The sequence below is a fragment of the Calonectris borealis genome, chromosome 5 (assembly GCF_964195595.1).
Source record: "Calonectris borealis chromosome 5, bCalBor7.hap1.2, whole genome shotgun sequence".
NCBI lineage: Eukaryota > Metazoa > Chordata > Aves > Procellariiformes > Procellariidae > Calonectris > Calonectris borealis.
Window position 1 is genome coordinate 12,605,043 of NC_134316.1, and position 18,913 is coordinate 12,623,955.

Consider the following 18,913-nt stretch of genomic DNA (forward strand, 5'->3'; position numbering starts at 1 on the left):
GAGAAGGAAAAATAATCCCTTTTCTGGGTGTCTCGTTACCCTGCTGTTTGGCAAGCAAGGGGGAGGGAGCGCCGGTGCCTGGGACGAGCGCAAACCATGGCAATTCATTAGAGCCGGCGCCCCTGGAGAGCAATTGGCATTTCGAGATCAATCTCTGCCAGGAACCGAGCAGGAGCATCCTGCAGCAAAGCTGAGTACATTCTGTTCTCGCAATTAGGCAGCTAAAAATATAAGGCTGGGCGAGACGTCCCTGGTTAGACCCCCGTGCCCCGCTCGCTCCTGACCCTCGCCCAGCCTTTGCGGCCCCTCACCGGGCAGGCAGGGAGGAGGTGCAGGCAGCTGCCGCCACCGTGGCAGGGCTTGGTGGTGGGGCAGAGCTGGAAAGGTGGCGTCGGCACTGCCGAATAACCCCGGCCAGTGCCCTGACCCTGGTACCACGGGGGTCGAGCGAGGCTGTTCTGCCCACATGGCTAAACCCGACTCCTGCCGCCCCAAAAATAGTAAGTGGCATCATCCATCCCTGGCCCGCGCTGCGGTGCTGGCTGGCTCGGGCACAAACTGCACCAGGGCTGGTATTATCGGGGCAAACATTGGGCTCACAGCTGCAGCTGTGCCCTGGCCTGGCTGCCTTTGGAAGCGCAGCCACAGCCAGAGGGTCTAAGCCCCTCGGAGGAGCCCTTCTCCCCCAGCAGGGAGACAAGCAAAGCCAAAGCCCGCCTTGCCCTGGAGCACCCACAACAGGCACCGCCACCCTGGGCACCTCCACCTTTTTTGTGGATTTACTCCCAGGCGCCTCTGAAAGCCGGCTAAATACTGATCTGCATCTTTAGGCAGCTAAATACCATAGAAAATCCAACCTAATCACAATGGTTGTGCTTCAAAGTCACTTACGCTTAAGCTGGATTTGGATTTAGCATGTGGCTGAATTAGGGATCCACTCGAAACTTCAGACCAAATAACCTCCGAGCTGGGTGATAAATGGGCTTCCTCTGGGTGGGGAGGTGGGTTGCGTGCCCCAACAGCCCCGGCCTGCTCTGGAGAAAGCAGCTCCCGGTGCTTGGCTGGTGCCCCCATGGGATGATGAGGAGGGGAGCTGGAGGGCTCACCATACAGAAGTGTTTCCTTTAATGTAAATGTCCAGGGGGGCAGACAGTGGCACATAAGGACCCCCCGGCACCCCAGGTCTTTCCCCACTCAGCTGGGGAGTAGGATGGGAGGTCTCATGCTGCCCCTCCGCTGGCGGGGCACCGGCACTGAGTATGCCCCCCCGCACCCACCGCGGCAGGCACCGTCCTCATGAAAGTCAATGAGAGCCCAGCCCCTTCCCTGGCTGTGAATTTCCTCCTGCGCTACTATAGCAAGCAATGCTCTCTTTTTTTTGGCCAAAGGCTGTATAGCATCTCCATGGCGACTCTAAAGCTTAATGTATTCCTGCTGATTTAAGTGATTAATGCTCCGGCGCAGCGCGGCCGGCAGCCGAACAGGTGCAGCCCAGCCTTTCTGCAAAAAACCTCACGACCAATTCATTTTCTAACCACCCAGTTGCCAAATTTCACGCCATCCCCACAAGTGGCAGACAGGCTCAGGTGCTGGGTTTCATTCCTTTTTCATCCCTAATCTTGGCAGCCCCCATATCACCTGGTGACAACAGAGCATAGCAGCGCATGGGAGGGAGGTGGCTGAGCTGACATTAAAAAGAAATATTAACCACCACGCTAGGAAACTTGCTGGGACAGTTCATTGCAAATCGTCGGGGCGGTGCTGCTCAGAAGGAAAGCATGAGCTGCGGTTCGGGTAATAGCCTGGTTACTCACAGGAGGTGCAACTTGGTGCAGCAGTGGGGCGAGCCCCTGGCTGGAGGGGAACGGTGCTGCGCTCCCACATCCAGTGCTACCACCAGGATTTATTCCCTCGTGGGCCCCCCAGCCCTCCTCTCCTCCTGCACAGCAGTGGGACTATAATACTCACTGTAACCCTGGAGCCTGCACGGCTGTTCGCCAGCAGTGGGATCCCAGAGAAACCCCGGGGCAGCAGAGGGTCCCCGAGGGCTCCTGCGAGGACTGCTGGATCCTGTGATGGGGATGAGTTGGGAGCCACTCCGGCACCCTGACCCCATCGCTCAGCCCCGATGGGAAACGTCCACCCGAGCAGCTGGCGGCCGGCCGGCACAGCAGGGCAGCCACGGATGTCATTAGTTGTGCAAAGGTTGTGTTGCACCTCCCTCTCCTTCGGCCAGCCGCGGGGCTGCTCGGCTCGGCTCGTTAGCTTGGTTGTGAAAGGCTCACGCCGTAATGAATAACGCTGCTTTGCAATTATGCACTTTGCAGGCCTCTGATGAAAGTACTTTAGAAATATTATACATTCATCTGTAAGTAAAATAAAATCTACTGGAGTGATATTTTGCTCTTTTCTTCTCTGGGTAAATTCCACATCATTTATTACATTATATTTGTACGTATTTCCCCAGTACATTCTTTCCTTCAAAAATTCATATTTAAAATGCCATATAAATAAACTCACTCCTCCAAATATTTGTAGAGGGATTAAATGTGGCACATAGCATTATTAAAGCATCAAAACTATTAGTGGCGTAGACAGCCTGAACGAATTACACCACATAAATTTCAAGGGCTTGTTCGGATTTAGTGGCCGATAAAAGAGCAAAGCTGCCCTAAAACTGAGAGAGAAAACCTGGCTGCAAGCTCGTCCCATCCCGGGCAGGAGGTTTTGCAACCAGGATCCAGCCCATTTCGTGCCATCCCGGCACTGGGATGGGGAGCGCTGGTGACCCAGCCTGCGCCGATGTGTTGGGGCAGCAAAGGTTTGCTTTTTCCCTTTAATTCCTTCCTCCCTGTTAAATTTGACCCTCCAAACTGTGGGGATCAAGACTCTGTGCTTTCACAGCTGCCTGTCAGCCTGCTCCGGGCAGGGCTCCTCTTTTTGGGGGACACCAGGTTGCTCAGAAACCCCTCCGAGGTAAGAGCCCCCCCAACCTGATCCTACCCAACGTACACATTTCCGTAGGATGTTGTGCCCGTCCTGCCATGGCCAGGCTAATAGCATCACAGAAAAATATAAAACCCAATAGCGCTTGAAAGGAAGTATCTCGAGCAACATTTTAGGATTTCCCAGAACGGTTTGTTTTCATTTCCAGATATTTTGATGTCAGCTTCACTTAGCCCCTGCCCAGGGCTAAAGCCTGCTCCACGTCAGCAATGCCGCATGTTGGGGCTCCTCAGCAAACTACTGCCAAGGTCTGTCCCATGGAGGGCCTTTTTTCCTTCCTTTGGGGAGGAAAAATTAATTTCTTCCAAATGAAAGTGGTTTTTGGGGTGCTCCCCCCTCCATATGACCCAATGAAAAAGAAAATAATCTCAGAAATGGGCTTTTTGGCTTCACAGTGCAGAGCCCCGTGACTGCTATGACTCCTGTTCCCTGCCCCAGCCGAGGCATCCTGGGCCAGTCTGGCCGGAGCAAAATGTCAAAGTCCCTGGAGAGGGGGACAGGGGGATGTGCCACCCGGCTGGCAGCGCTCCAGCACCAGCCCTGCCTTGCCCATCCTCCCGGCGCCACCGCACGCTGCCTTACCATGTCCGTCAGCGCGTGAGGAGACCTGACGAAGACTGAGATGACCTGTAAGAAAAGGAAAAATAAAAACAGACTTTCCCCCGTCAGGAAAAGGGCTTTTCTGAACGCCCAATGGCATTTTGCAAACAAACAAACAAACAAACAACTAAAAAAACCCATAAAAATGGCCAATACCTTGTTCTTCTCAAAATGAACGATGTCGCTAGCACAGGGGACTCTGCCTTTATCCCAGTTGGAGGCGGTTTCAAAATTGGTGTTGGGGATCCACTGCTTGTACGCGGCGGCGGCGGCGGCTGGGAGGAGCAGGGACACCAGTGTAACCCAGATCATGGGAGGCACTGGGAGCCCTTTCCAGGATGTGCTATGGGATGGGTTGGCCTTTTCAGGCCAGATTTGGGGATTTTCCACCCAGGACCAGCCCCTGCATGTTCCCAGTTGACCAGTCACTGCCCTCCTCTGCACAGGGAATTTTTTTGGCTGGGTGATGGCTTTTACCCACCCAGGTAGGAAGAGGAGTAAGGGAGGCAGAGAGAAGGCAGGAAAGTCCTGCAGGCAATGGGCAAGAATAACATAGACCCCGTACCTAAGCATTCATTGCAGTAGGTTTTGTTGCCACTCGGACTAATCGAATGTGCAGAGACCCTTCGACCTTGGTGTTTCCCGTAGGTTCGGAGCGGGCACACAGAGCTGCGGGACCACGAGGACAGGGCGGGAGGAGAAAGGGCATTTGCTATGGGATGTGTAGCACAAAGTATGGGCTGGTTTCATGTGTTTGGGACTGGAGGGGGAGGATCCAGTGGTGTCCTGCAGCCTGAGGCGCCAGGGAAATAGAGGTCTTCCCTATGGGCCTTGCCGGGATGGCAGCGGTCCTGCTGCTGGTCCTCACAGCGATGAGCCCACTGGCCGTGGACGGGCCGTGGCAGAGGTGGGTTTCCATTCTGACCCGCTCTGCTTGCACAAGCGCGGCGGAGCTGCATGCCTCCCAGCCTGATATTGCCCAGGCTTGGCTGGGAGATGCACGTCCAGCTGAAGATGAGTCTCCAGCAGCCTGAATTAAATGGCTTCGGGCAAGTGAGTTATGAGACAGAAAAGAGGAAAGAAAAAAAAGAAGAAACATTTGCTCTTAATACGGATCATCTTTTCTTTAGGGAAAAAACCTGCAAAAGTACAAAATAGGTAGAAAGCCAGCACAGGATGGGACCCGGCCACAGAGGGGGCAGGAGGGGCCACAGGGGGACCCCCCCATCCATCGGAGGGGGGTCTGAATGACTCCGGCCGATGGAGGGAGGTGCACTGCAGAAAGTCTGGGCCCTGCTAGCCCAAATGATGGGGAGGGACGTGGCCGGTTGTGCTCTGTAGGCTCTACAGAGGCTTTATCGGGGTGCAACGATCACCTCAGGCGCAATTTGCACTGTCTGACTCTGCCAGGGGCTCTGCTGGCTCATTTGCTATATGTAGCCACATCCAGGTGAAGAGGAAACAATATATTTTTCACCTGAATGAAAGTCCTAATGGAGGAACAGGGGTGGGAGCCTGGGTGCGAGGAGCAGAGGGGCCCTCCAGTCCCACACAGGGCTGCAGCCATGGCTTTCAGCTGCCCAAAGGAGCCCTTAGGCAGAGCAAACACCCCCCTGCCCTGTATCCACTTCAAAACCCACTGAGAGGGAAAAGGACCGTACAGCGATGAGAACCGTACCCAGGCACCTGCTTGCAGTGTTATGGGCACAAACATCTTGCTGATTTGGAGTCAAAAAGAGCTTAAGAAAGGAAAAAGCCCCCAGAAGATAATTGCAAGTTGCTCTGCTATGGTTGACTCACGTCCCTCCTGTCCCGAGAAGCTGGAGAATGGAGAGGTTAAAGCTCCAGCAGAAAGGCTCAGCTGGCCCCATTGCATACACACCTCACGTTCCTGCAGCTGCAAGGTGTTGTGTCAAGCGAGCTCGTGCGTGCTGCACCGCAGAGATGGCTCTGTGTGCCGACCCAGCTTGGCTACGGCAGCAGCAGGGGCATCTCCTCTGGCCGGAGGTTCTGGGGTGGTAGAGGTTAACCTCCTGTTGGAAAGCCTTTCCCCCCATGCAGCTGCACTGATGCATTCCTGCACCCTCCACAGCCCTGGAAATATCAGCTGTTTATTCAGCCTGTCTCCAGGGAAGCGCAGTCCTTGAACATGCATATTCACCAGACAATGTGTCCTGCAGTGCAGAACCGCTGGCTTCAAATAAGAGCAGGAAAACCTGAGCTGCGGAGGTGCAGCAGGCACGATACACTAATCCCAGCCTCATTCCCCTGCCTTCTCTCTGCCTGGTTGGAAATGCCTTTTCCCGTTTGTGTTACAGATACGCCTGAAGTGACAGAGCCTGCAGCTCTGCCCCGACACAGGGTTGCCCTAAGTGCAAATAGGGAAGTCGTCCAGAGGTCACCCCTGCTCGCCATGGTGGTCGGGCCCTGGGCATACTCACCAAGGAGCTGCAGGACACCGAGGAGGAGAAAAAGGCACTTCATTTTGCAGCAGGCTGCCAGCCCTCACCTCCACAGCCCCTGCCCGGCCGGACCTTGGACCCTCCCCGGGGGCACGTGATGGGCTCAGCCCGGAGGAGGCTGTAGGGAGAAGGGAGTAAACCAGTACAGGAGGCAGGTTTCCCCCAGCACAAACCAGAGCCTTGCTCAGTCCCAGAAGCCGGTTTGCTCCTTTCCCAAGCTGCTCCTTTCCCAAGCTCCCCACCTCCATGGCATCCATGGAGCCTGGCAGAGCTGCTGAGGAACAAGGTGGGGAGGCGAGAGCGGTGCTCCCCCCAACTCAGCTCACCAGACTTCGCCATCCACACCCCCTCCACACCCCCAGGTCCTGCTAAAGGGTGGTGAGTGCGAACGCACCGCGTGCGCGTCCCACGCCGCTCTCCCCTGCAGAATGCCAGCTACCTTGTAATTACTAATAATGGTCTCAATGTATTTTCAATTAGCTCGCTTGGAAGAGAGCAGCTCCCAGCGACGACTTGTAATTGTACTTTGGCCACCAACTGATTTGCTCATTACCCAGCGCGCGCCGCGGCAGCGCCCGCACAGCCCCACACAGCTTTTGTTGAGGCTGCCGGGGGTCGAAGGGGGCCGCTGGCAGCGCACCAACGCACGTGGCTGCAGGAGGAGGAGGAGGAGGAGGAGGAGGAAGGACCCCACCATCCCTGTCCTCCGCCGCAGCAATGCTGCACGCAGGTCCGGGCCCGCGTCCTTACAAGGGTGTGTTAAGAGCAGAAAAGGATGGGAGGAGAGCAACGACAGCCTGGGAAGGGGACAGTGTGGGGATAGTAACAGAGGCCTGTGCCATGGAGAGAGCTGGGGGGGGCTCAGCACCCCTCCGGCAGGAACCCTTCGGCTGACGCTGGTACAAGCAGGGCAAGGGCAGAAGACTTGTGAATGCAGGGGTAATTTGTGAATTACAGGAACCCAGGAGGAAACTGGAGAAGTGCTTGGAAGGGACATCAGTGGAGGGGTCACAAACCACAAGAAGCTCTGACCTGGCACCAGCGAGGATTTAGGAGCGCAGGAGGGGGAACGGGCCATCTCCATACCACCCTTTATGCTCCCACTGCTTCCCAGCTTCCAAGCAGGCAGACGGAGGCAGGAGGAGTGGGGACCAGGGACCCATCGCTCTTGGAAATCTTCTCTCTGTCTCCCAAAAGCTCAACCCACTTTGTGCCATTTCCCACCTCTGCTGCAAGCGCAGGAGTGAGAAGAGCAGCTGGGGTCCTGCCCCCAGGATGCCCCAGCGCAGCCCCAGGCGATGCACCATGCCCTGCGAAGGAAGATGGAGGTGCCCCTGCCTGGAGCTCTGTCCTCACCGGTGTTGCGAGTGTGGCCCACGAATTGCCAAGAGAAAAAGCTCCTGAGCAGCAGCTCTTAGCCTGGGCATCAGCCAAAACACAGTCAGCACTTTCTGCGCAGGGAGCTGGATGCCGAGAGATGTCCTCGAGGTGAAAGGCTTCCGCACTCTCATTACCACTCACAAATCTCTCCTGAGGGACTCTCAGGATGAATGCTGGCTGCAGTGAAATCTTCTGTATTTTAATAGAAGGGGAAAAAATATAAATCATGGATACTCAGCAATAACAGCTTGGAGAAAGGACTGCAGCGTGCACACTTGTCCGCAGCCTCAGCTTCCCTCAGCATGCTCAGGGAGGGCAGGAGGGGAGAAACCATTCACAGGATCCTGTACAGTGAGAGATGTCATGGTCCCTGAAACCCTGTGTTTCAGGGGGTGCTCCACACCCTTATTTTTATTTCTTGTGCCCTGCAGCCGCTGCTTTTGTGTGCAGCTTGTTTCAGCTGCTCGGCAGCTCCAATCCCACCGAAGCTGATACTTGTTTGATTTTAAGTGAGCCAGGATTCATCTGACAAGCAGGCAGAGGTCTAAAATACCCAATCTGCCCTGAGTTCATCAAAAGGTCTGTGAAATCCTGCCCGTGGATGGACAGTCCCTGTTCCCCCTGCTCCAGCATTAGGGTAGGACAGAGCAGGGCAATTACAGAAATCCCAGCAAAACCTGTGTCACTGGGGACAGCCGCTCACTGCAGCGTTACTGCTGGGAGCGAGGGGACGGAATAACCCGGCCCTTGAGGCCGGTCTTTCCCCAGGACTGGAGGATGCTCCTCTCCGACCCAGCTTTTGTCGCTGCTACCACCTCAAGATGCTGCTGCACCCCAGGGCCAGGCAGGCACAACGGAAGGCTGCACGGGAGCGAGATTTGGATCAGGCTCCCGTGGTTACAGGGAGAAAGAAACAAAGATGAAAGGAAGCAGAAATCAGTCCCCAAAAATGAAAGCGGCTGCCCTAACGCAGAGATCAGCACATTTTACTCCTTGCTGCCAGCCCACCCTTCTGCTCCTCAGCCTGCTCCCCTGGTGCTGGTGGCCCGCGATGCCCCTGGGGAGGGCAAGCATATTGCTGCCGCAGCGGGGGAAAACAGCGCACAGCGGATGCTTGACCTTCCCAGCATTGAGTTATAAACTGGTATCAAAGCCAGAAACACCGTTCTCCTTCGTCACCTCCTAAAGCCTGTCAAGGACATCCAGCACCTCGCTGAATTTCTCTGTTGTACAACTGCATCTCTTCTCACCGCTTAAAACAGTTGTAGCCTGCAACACAAGGGACTTCTCCAGTGCGAGCCCTCAGCCCCAGCACTTTGCAGCTGGAAAGGGAGCCCAGTGCTGAGCATGAAGTGGCGACGGTTGTGAGCACCAGTCCTCGAGGTGAGTGATCGCCCCCAACACTTGCACACTCCCTGCAGCCCTCCAAACAGCCAAGCTGCAACAGCACCATCCCCAGAAAGTAATTAAGCACATGGAAAAATTATTCAGCGATAACTGTATTAGGCCCCATGGCAGAGGCATGCCAAAACCAGCTGGCCCAAACCCCCAGTGCCGAGGCTGTGCCCCTGTGCGTGCACAAGGCTGCTCCCGGGGCAGGCTGACAGGCCGGGCTGTACCCGGGCACATATTATTTGCCAATCTCCTTGGCACAGGGCGTCATTGCTTAAGGTTTGGACATGAAGCTAATCCTAAATAACTGGGAGAAGTGCCCTGCCAGGTGACAGCCCCTCTGGCTGTTGTATCTCGCACCTGCCCTCAAAGCAGGCAGCCCCTAGCAGTGATCCAATGGAGCAGAATAAGATCCCGTGTGGAATTTCCTTTTATTTAAGAAAATGTTAAAGTCTCAGGTGCAGCAGCACAATCTGTATTGCCAGGACCAATCCCCGGTGGCAGAGGAGCTCCGTGCCCACCTGGAAGAGGCACGGCGCCATGTCGGGGCCGGTCAGGAGCTAAAATTGAATATTCAGTAAACCCGCAGAGACAAACCCTCTTTGGGACTCTGCACCAATTCAGCAAGAGGAACTCGCCTGGTGCTTACAGGCGTCCAGCAGCCACACGGTCACCTTCCCCTAGGACCAGCAAGGCAGGAGAAGTCACCAGAGGGGACCATATTTGATCTCAGAGCTATCTGGAAACCACGCTCCAACTCACATCCTATCTCGTGGTCCAAAGCAGGAGAACAAGGGCCTCCTGTGGAGACGGCCCTGAGAACCGGCTACAGAGCTACCTCCGTGTGGATGTGGGGATCTGAGCATCCAGGCCTGTTTCTCAAGTCCTGAGCCCACACCCTGCCAGACACTGTAACCAGCCCACTTCACCCAGCCCCTGCGCTTGGGTGAGATTCCTTTTTATCCTTGGAGGACTGAGAGCCACTTTCCAGCCTCTGCTGTCTACCCCCAGGACACCGGCTAAAGAGACAGCGGCTGGGGACAGGCTCAGGCCTCGTCCGCGTTCCCGCTGGCTGGTGGCGCAGGGTGTGCTGAGACAGATGCCATTTCTACCAGCCAGGGCTGATCCAAATAATCTCCTCTGTGGGAGCTGCTGTGTTGGCACAAAGCAGCCGTCGAGCGTCCATAGCAATGTCTGCAAACAACGCCTGCCTCTAGTCAGCACAAAACACACATTTCCACCAGCTGCAACCAGTGTTGCAAGCTGTGGCCAAACACCGCTTAACCCTGCAGCCTGTGGGGTAGAAGTCAGGCCCAGGGTCTCTTCTGTGTTTGCCAGCCGGGCTGGTGGGAATTCAGCCCTCCCGTTACCTGCCGGGGGCCGCACCCTGTTCTCGGGAGCCCACGGGACACGAGAGCATCCATCAGGTCCAACGTTCACCGCTGCCAGAGCCAGCTCTGGTGGCCACCCCGAAGGAGCAAAGAGCTGGGTGGGCTCACCTTCCTCGCCGAGGGGGGCAGAGGAAGACACTTGAGTTACCACCTCTTTTGGCCAAACAAGGACAAGCCAGACACGTTAACGCGATGGTGACGGCCTCAGGACTCAACCCAGGCGTACAGGCAGGAACCGCACAACTGACTCATGGAAAACCAGCTTTGGGGAAGACCAGGGGAAATCACCTCTTTCGTTACTTATTTTGACAACCAGATATTTCCCCCTTCCTCAAACAATTCCAGGACTTGGTCACACCAAAGCAGGCTATCCTGGAGAGCAGCAGATAGGTCCATCTGTAGGACCAAGAAGTCAGAGGTTTTGAAAATGCTTCTCCTTACCAGACAGAAGCAAACCCAAGGCTTGAAACATTGGAAAACTTAAAAAATTTTAAAAAATGCCCCTGCAATTCTTGCAAGAGATGGCCCAAGCAGCAGGTCCAGGCTCAGCAACGTACGTGTCTGCACAGCACCCTCTGTAGACCGGGATTGCTCCTCACGCCACTCTCCCGGCTGCTCCGCTGTCCCAGAGCTGGCACTCTGCTCCCATCACCCTAAATAACGTATCGCCCGCTGGGGGAAAGCATGCTACAAAGCTGCCAGCTGCCTTCTGTGACCTGTCACAAAGAAGAAACCTTCTATAAAGACTCATTCTTGCCAGGAACGGTATCACGTATCATTTCAATTACGATTCACTGCTGGGGGAGGAGCAGCAGGGAGGCGAGAAGAGAATCGGTGATTGCCTTCACATTTAAAGCAATTTGTTTCCTCTCCACCTATCCTGCTGCACGTAATGACACAAGTGTCACATCTGAGCAGCACCAAACAAAAAAATTTGGAAGGAGGAGGAGCTCTGGGGATAGCAAAGGCTGCTCTTAAGAGGGCTCTGCTTGAAGGTAACCCACTTCATTAAGACGACAAGGAAGTTCACCGTCTTTTCACACTCCACAGCGAGGAGATGTGAAGAGCTTCAGGCGGCTCAGCCTCAAGTACCAGTCGTGGGAGTACGAGTGGAAAGTGTGATGAGCAGGGCAGGGGATGCCAGAGCATAGAGAGTCACTTACCAGTGACTGCTCTCAGCAGCAGAAGGGAACATCCACCTCAGCACATCCTGCGCGTGGCGAGGACCGCATTTCTTAGCCACCCTTCCCTCTCACCATGCCCACCTTCCTGCATTTGCCTTTTCTCTGGCATCCCCATTATTACCAAGAAAAGGCACTCTGCCACCCAGCACTTTTAGACTACCTGCTGCAAATGGTGGTGTCGGCTGGCTGGGTCGTACTCACGTTCGGATGCCGGCAGCGCGGCGGTGGCTTTTGCCATGACACCATGGTCTTGCCTCTGAGCATAGGCAGGACATTCCTGCATGGCTAAACCCAGTATTACCCCTGCAGTGATGTGAAAGAAGGGACATGGCAATTTCAGTAAGCAAGGGGTGGGAGGGAAGGGAGGGAAGAAGAAATGGAAGGACAGACAGATCAGCGAAGTGCTCAGTAGAAGTGACGTGCCTTCACCACCGGGGATGAGGGTTTTCATCACTAGGCTGAATCTGAAATCTGGTGGAAACACTACTGCTTCACTCATTTCAAAACAGCATGCTGCTTTTACAGACTGCACTGTGTTCTATGATTTCAAACACACATCTGAAATGCATTTCTGAGTTGAAAAAAAGAAGAGTCACTAATGACACTGGAGAAGAAAAAAATAAATCTACATTTTCAGACATTCAAGCCATACTCTGTCTCTCCTTTCCTGCAAATCTTTGGGAAAGCAGTGTACCACAAATGCACGAAAAGCCATTTCAATTATTTCTACTCTATTTCCACAAGGACTCTTGACACTGATGTTAGGATGCACACCATCACCTAGTTTATTCTAGCAGAGTTATCGCATGGAAAATAGGACTCTGATAAAAGTTATGACAAGTTTCCTGTGAAGAGGAAAGGAAATGCCACAATAAAGGTCTATCAGGTGTGTAAGTGTAAAGCCAACGTACAGTGACTTCAGAGAGGAGAAAGGATGCACCTTGGCCATTTGCAAGTCAACAGCAGTCATTCAAATTCAACACACCAGTTTTTTCTTAAAAAATATGATTTCCTACTTAGATTTATTTTTCCTTTAATAACACAGTTTAGCATTTCAGAGTTTGGCATTCTACACTCTTACACACTGTCCTTGTTTATTAGCATTTAAACACAAAAAGACATAGCAAGACCTCCAAACACAAATAAATACAAAAACACAATATACAATAAACTGAAATACAACATATAATAATGCTATTGGGAAATTAAGACATGTTGCTAATTCCTTTTTTTTATTATTATTTTTTAACAACATGGTTATTGCTGAGCAATAAATTATACATTTTAAAGTTGTTTTTCCCCCTAAAAGAAAAGGACGAGAACCACTGGTTACCAGATCACTTGCACTGTATCCTTACAGCTATTGATAATTAAGACAGGCAGAATATACACAATCAAATGAGGTTGGCCTTCTTTGGTCTTTGTTTTTGATCATAAAACTGAACACAAGTGTACCGTTCACTGAAGAGTATGAGATTAAAGAAATGGATACACAAGTTTCAAACACATTAATTTGTACATTATTCTCGATCACTGATGTCTTTTCCATAGATATTTCTTACAGAATTTCTTGGAAACAAATGTCAGCTTTAGTTTTCCCGATTATTACGTTGTTCCATGCGTCTTAAAGGTTATCCTACTTGTCTAAGAGAAATGGACCTACGTTTAGCCCATCATCTCCTAATGGGGTATTTTTCACAGCTCTCTAGTCACCACTAAATCATTGGAGTTTTATACCTTGTAGAAAAAAATCCTGAATGACCCCTGTTTGTTTTTTTTTTTCTATAAAACTGAAAAAAATATATAAACCAAACAACAGCTATAAGAAAAACAAAATAGGTGGATCACATGATGCATCAGCAACGATGGAAGCTTGTACCTTCCCATTCCACAAGTACAGATTATACAACTCTCTGCCAGTGACGCAGGTCATAGTTGGAAGATGTGTCCTTTCAGATGCGAGCTATATTCAAATCCAAAGCTCAGAACACTATGCAAGAAAATGACCTTTACGAATGATAATGCTGGTTTATCTCAGTAACCCTTAGACAGAGTCAAATTTTATCACTACGCATCGCACTGCCAGCAATGGAGCGTGTGAACACCGGCATTGCTAAGAAGTTAAAAAGTCCTTGCAGAACTGGCAACCAAATTAAAAGCTTAGTTCCAAAGGACCAAAAACACAAACACCACGTAGAGACAACAAACCCTTCCCTAAATGGGTAGGTTAATAAGCCACAGAGTTGGGATCCAGATTTGAATTCCACATCAAGTCTGGGATGTTTGGATCCAGGATTTTGGTTCAGGTGCTTCTCTGTGAAATTTAGAACTTATTTGAACCCTAAGGAACTAATCCTAACTTGGAGAGAAAAAAAACTAAACAAACACAGCCTAGTATCTACACCAAGATCATGAAATGGAAGACAGAAGCTGCAGTCTTGACCATAAATTAGAAGAGAAATAGGAATAGTCAGATCTCTTACGTGTTGTATACCTCTACTCTTCTAAATCTTAAGAGGATGTCCCTGAATCGGCAGTCCAAAGTTTTCCACAACCTTCCCATCTGGTATTCTCAGCAAAGGCCTGGATTAAGAGGCAGGAAAGAACAATTAAGCCCTCCATATTTTGGTTTAAAGAGAGAAAGCCCCACAAGAAAGAAATGGTCAGTCACGCTACAGGCTGGTAGAACAAAGATGAACCCACTTCACTTTAAAATGGTATTCTCCCTCCTCAGTTAAGAGGAGCATCAAATGAGACTTATTTTGCTGGGTGATTCTGAACAAATAGAGCAGGACACACATTTGCTGCTGTTATTCACACCGACACATTGCGCTGGCCTTCCCCTCCGCAGGCTGTGCAAAGCACCGCCAAGTAGTGAGCAACGTCTGGGCTACCATACACGTACAACCCCAAATCACGACAGCTTCTATGTTTAATTCTAGCCCTTACTGTCCTGATGTGGGTCTTTAAGGTATGTCAACTTGTTTTTCAGTTCCTTTAACGGGACAAATGTATTAGAAGGGTCAAACCTAGTGAATTGAAGATAACACTAGGGAACTGGAACCTCTCATTCAGTCCCGGCTCCAGGAGATTCCTTTTGTGACCCTGGGCAAGTCGCTTCACATCTCATCCTTGATTTCCTGTTTCCAGAAAAGACAAATAGCACTTGCTGTAAGAAGAACATGTTTGCAGATGCAAGTGCTTCCTATGCTGTACGTAGCACTAAAAACTACTCTGAGTTCCCAAACCGATCATTTTTATTGCAGTAGCTATGATTTCTAGGTCAACCAGGATATAGAGGTATAGACTGAACAGGATAGGAATTCCAGGAAGAGATCCAGCTGCTTTTTATTATCTTTTGATCCCAAATTAAAGGAAAGAATTTGCAATTAACAAGCTGCCCATCACTATGTTTGTTTAAAATACAGAAACCTCCAAATTAGTGGAGTATGAGGAAGGACACATGTCCTAGATGACGTTCCAATGTCTTCAGAAAGGCTAAACAAACTGTTTGTTTGCTCTATACAGCCTATACAACCTGGAAGATGTGAATCCAAAGTTTGCCCTTAGCGAAGATCCTCCCTTAGCAGCAGCAAGTTATATTTGCACCAATTGATCAAGTATAACTTGGAGGAAAGGGTTTTGTTTCATCACTTCTACGTAAAGAAAAGACTTTGCATATATATGTGCATGCATGTCTGTGTGTATGTGTATGTACCTACACACGTATGAGTACTTTACAGAGCAAAAACTAAGAGATTAGGTATGCAACCCAAGAATTTCTCCCCCTCACCTATTTGTATATTTGCATAGTTAAATCATATCAAGGCATCAATACTGCAGTCACATTTTTCACTCTTCTGCGGTGCAGGCAACTTTTCTTGTTACTCCCTACACGCTTCTCTGTCTTGGACCAAACAGCACCACTGTTTTAAAAATGAAACAAAACAACAACAGAAAGTCTGCACTGTTGGTGAAATGCCTATCCCACGTGATGAAATACAGATACAAATAGGTGATAGCTTTTAAACTCCATCTCAACAAACCATAATCGTGGCAAGCCGAGAAACACAAGCGATACAATCACAACCTAACATTCATGGGTTCAACACTTAAATTACAACTAACACAAATCTCTATTACCTTTGCATTTGAGAAATTCACCAGGCACAGAAACAGGCACATATCTTCAACTTTCCTTTTCCAAGTAGGAAAACCCATGGGAAAAGGAAATAAACTGTAATTCATATTTATAAGAAAGCTAGTATGTTACCCACAACATTTTTTTTCTGTCAAAATTATACCACCCATCATCCCCTTTTACTATTGCACATTCTCTTTGTGAAGAACAACATTTACAGTACAAGGCTGAAATCAACATTGCATATTGTAAGTCAGCAGTTGAAGGTGTACCATGTAGACAGTAACTGAAACAAGACCCCTTTAATTAGATCAGAGAAGTAATGCAGACATGGTCATGCATCACAATCGCAGGTTGGTCTTTAAACACCCAAATAGTTTCATCCTGTTTAGAATTCAAGACTTTCTAGGTAACAGATGCACTCACCCTGTGCTGAAGGGCGTACAAAAAGGGCAACATCCAGATTGTCACACACTGGAATCTCCCTAGAGAAAGCTGGAAACGGAAGAGGTTTGTACGTAACTTGGAGCATCATCGTTAAGAAAGAATACCAGCAAGAGACTTCAGTTGTGCGCTGCTAAGAATTACTAAGCAGAGGAAAAAAAGCTTCCATTGAAGAAACTCTGTTCAAAGTAATGCAAATACTCTGGGACCCCCTTGCAGTAATGGCACACCACAGGAGTTAGCCGGGATTCAAGAGTATATGTGGGGGCAGACTGTTACCCCATGAATCACTTTAAACAGACAGTCCCTAGAAAACTTTGGATATCTGGGTCAGGAACATATAGAAAAAAAGGATAAAGGGCATTTCAATGATGAGAGAAAAAGTTAAATAATTTAAAGTGTTGAGTAAAGCACCAGGTATCTTTTCTTTTCAATTTAGAGAATATACAGTGGCCTTGTTTTCACAAAATGCTACATACTCCTTGCTGGAAAGCAGAGGAAACCGATTTCTATGTACACAGTAAGAACTCTACAGAGATGGCCCGCGAGTTCTGCGGAGAAAGGGGTGTTACAGTCAAGGCTTCAGGTATTCCACAGCAGGCGGTGTCTACGTTTGTGTAGCAAGATCCTGGATTTCACAGTACGCAGGGTTGGCAAACTGGAAATTCTCTGGCAGCTTCATGTAGTTTTAAAAAATAAGTGCAGTAGGCCTCCATTTTATTAACTGTGATAAAAAGCATATATGCAAAAATATTTTTATATCGATAGCACATTACTGCATTATAAAAGCTGCCCAAGTGAAGCTGAAGATTCTGGCAGCTGGTGCTTTTGGCACTTGGGAGATGTGGAAAGCAGCATAGAGATCTGTGAAATACAACAGTGACTGATGTTTCTGCTACAGTGATCGGCATTAATATAGTTAGCAGTGTTCATATTTAAACTTCTCTATGAAGTTTCTGAGTCAATATCCCACTAAGAGGAGATATTCAGATCTCTTAAAGCTACTAGTTAGGCTGTGTGCAGACTCAGGAAGACTTCCCTATTAGTTTACACTTTTCACATGTTTCAAAGTCCTCTTTAATCACAAAGGCTGGAAACTCTTTTTTCCTCCTCTTTTAAAGAGCCTGGATTTAGAAGCACAGTTCTGTCACAGGAGTTGGAAACTGTAGTCACAAATCTGCAGAATATGCTGGGCCCTGATTATACTAGAAATCTCCTCCAAGTCCCAGATTGAAACAGGATATAAACTGTTTTGAGATGGCCAAACGGTTTCATTTAAGTTTACAAGACATGCATTAGCAATGGGAGGAGAGTCCTTTGGACATTTCCACTTGGGAATCCTGTTTTCAGTAAAATTCTGTGATGCACAAACACAAAAGCTCAGCTGCCTACACTCACAATTATTAAAATGACACAAACTGAGCGAACCTTCGCCCTAAAGCGTAAGTGATGGGTTTGCTTATGCAGCCTGCATAAAACTGCAAGTGCCATATAATTATATCTAGAGATATAGATGCGGGTATATCTATAGATATTTATCTCTTGTGCAGAACGTCCTCCTTCCGTGCTAGAAATTAAATGCTAGCACATGCCTCCATATTTGAGCTTGCACCTGTTGACAGCTATGTACCATAAAGGGAGTACAGTACCTGGACAATGGAAGGCAAGAAAAGGAAGACAAGTTGCTGCTGACGGTTGCGACAGTCAGCAGCAGGCAGTATTCTAGCAGGTGCCTGGAAAACCCATGAAGACCACTTAGCATGCATTGTATATTCATAAATACTTCTTGCAGGCACTGTGTGTGAAGGCACAGCCAAAAAAGACAACGGCAAAGACAAGCTGAAATACAAAGGCATGAATTCAACTGCACCTTAGACAAAAATTGTGACTATGCCTCAAAAAGCAGAAAACTGATACAACCTGACATTAAAGGCTGAGATGCAACATTTTCTTTCAAGCCCATGAAGGCTAAAAACACAGTGGTGCAAGTCCGCTCTGCTTAAGCGGTTCTTGGATTTTAAAGAGCACCACAGTCAGGCTATGTCTCTAGACTTGCTTGTCACAGGCTATTAAACAGAAGCAGATGAACACAGCAGGTTGCAATCAGCATGTTTCAGGGCTAGCAAATGCTTTCCACTACAGTTCAGGCTGTTATAAGAAAGAAGCCCGTGCATTCCCTGTTAGGATGCTTGTCTGCTATCAAAAGCTGTCATGAGCATACACATTCACAGCCCCACAGAGTTCTCAGATGGGTCCGTTTCAAGTGATGCCACCACAGGCATTAGAGGAAAAATGTCGCCTGCCTTCACAGTGGCCATGGAGACTGTCTAGTCCAAGCTCCATAGGAGCACTGAGCATAACATTTTGGCACCCGAATAAGATGGATTCCACCATGGCCAAGCCATAGAAGCTCCAGAAGCCAAAGAAATGCGCTTTGGCTTCTAGTTTGTACACGACAAGGTACCTAAGGGCTCTGAAGACAAGGCTAAACATTATGCCTGAAGTCCAATTAAACTACCATTTCAGATATCAGAATTAATCTGAATAAAAAGCTATGGTTTATAAGCAGCACAGCACATCTAAGGCACATGTATGCATGCAAGCCACCATCACTGTATTAAGACGTTGCTGATTCGTCCTTAAGAAGCAATGGCTGCTAGTACAGAACAAACATAGAGGCTTTTTTCAGCACTAATCCTCCTCCCCAATACTGAAAATACTATATACTGCTGACAGCATAATGTGCAACATATATAGCTTGATTGGAAAGCATGGGGCAGAACTTTAAAAAATGTACAGGATTCCGCTTAGAACTCCAAAGTTCAACAAATGCCCTATTTTAGGGTGAAAACAATTATAAATCTGATAATGATGCACAGCATCCATGAGTGATTTTTCCTTAATTTTGAAATA

The 18,913-nt window shown here is 49.4% G+C and overlaps 1 protein-coding gene across 1 annotated transcript in view; it reads right to left on the minus strand.

Moving 5' to 3' along the window:
- The window catches only part of AMN (amnion associated transmembrane protein), a 29,532-nt gene extending 17,834 nt beyond the window's left edge, over positions 1-11,698 (minus strand). The window contains exons 1-4 of the mRNA XM_075152427.1: positions 11,617-11,698; positions 6,048-6,110; positions 3,763-3,881; positions 3,589-3,633 (exon numbers count right to left, since the gene is read on the minus strand). Of these exons, the coding sequence (XP_075008528.1) occupies positions 3,589-3,633; positions 3,763-3,881; positions 6,048-6,110; positions 11,617-11,698 (309 nt within the window). The remainder of the gene's footprint in view (positions 1-3,588; positions 3,634-3,762; positions 3,882-6,047; positions 6,111-11,616) is intronic.
- Between the last annotated feature and the right edge of the window lie 7,215 nt (positions 11,699-18,913).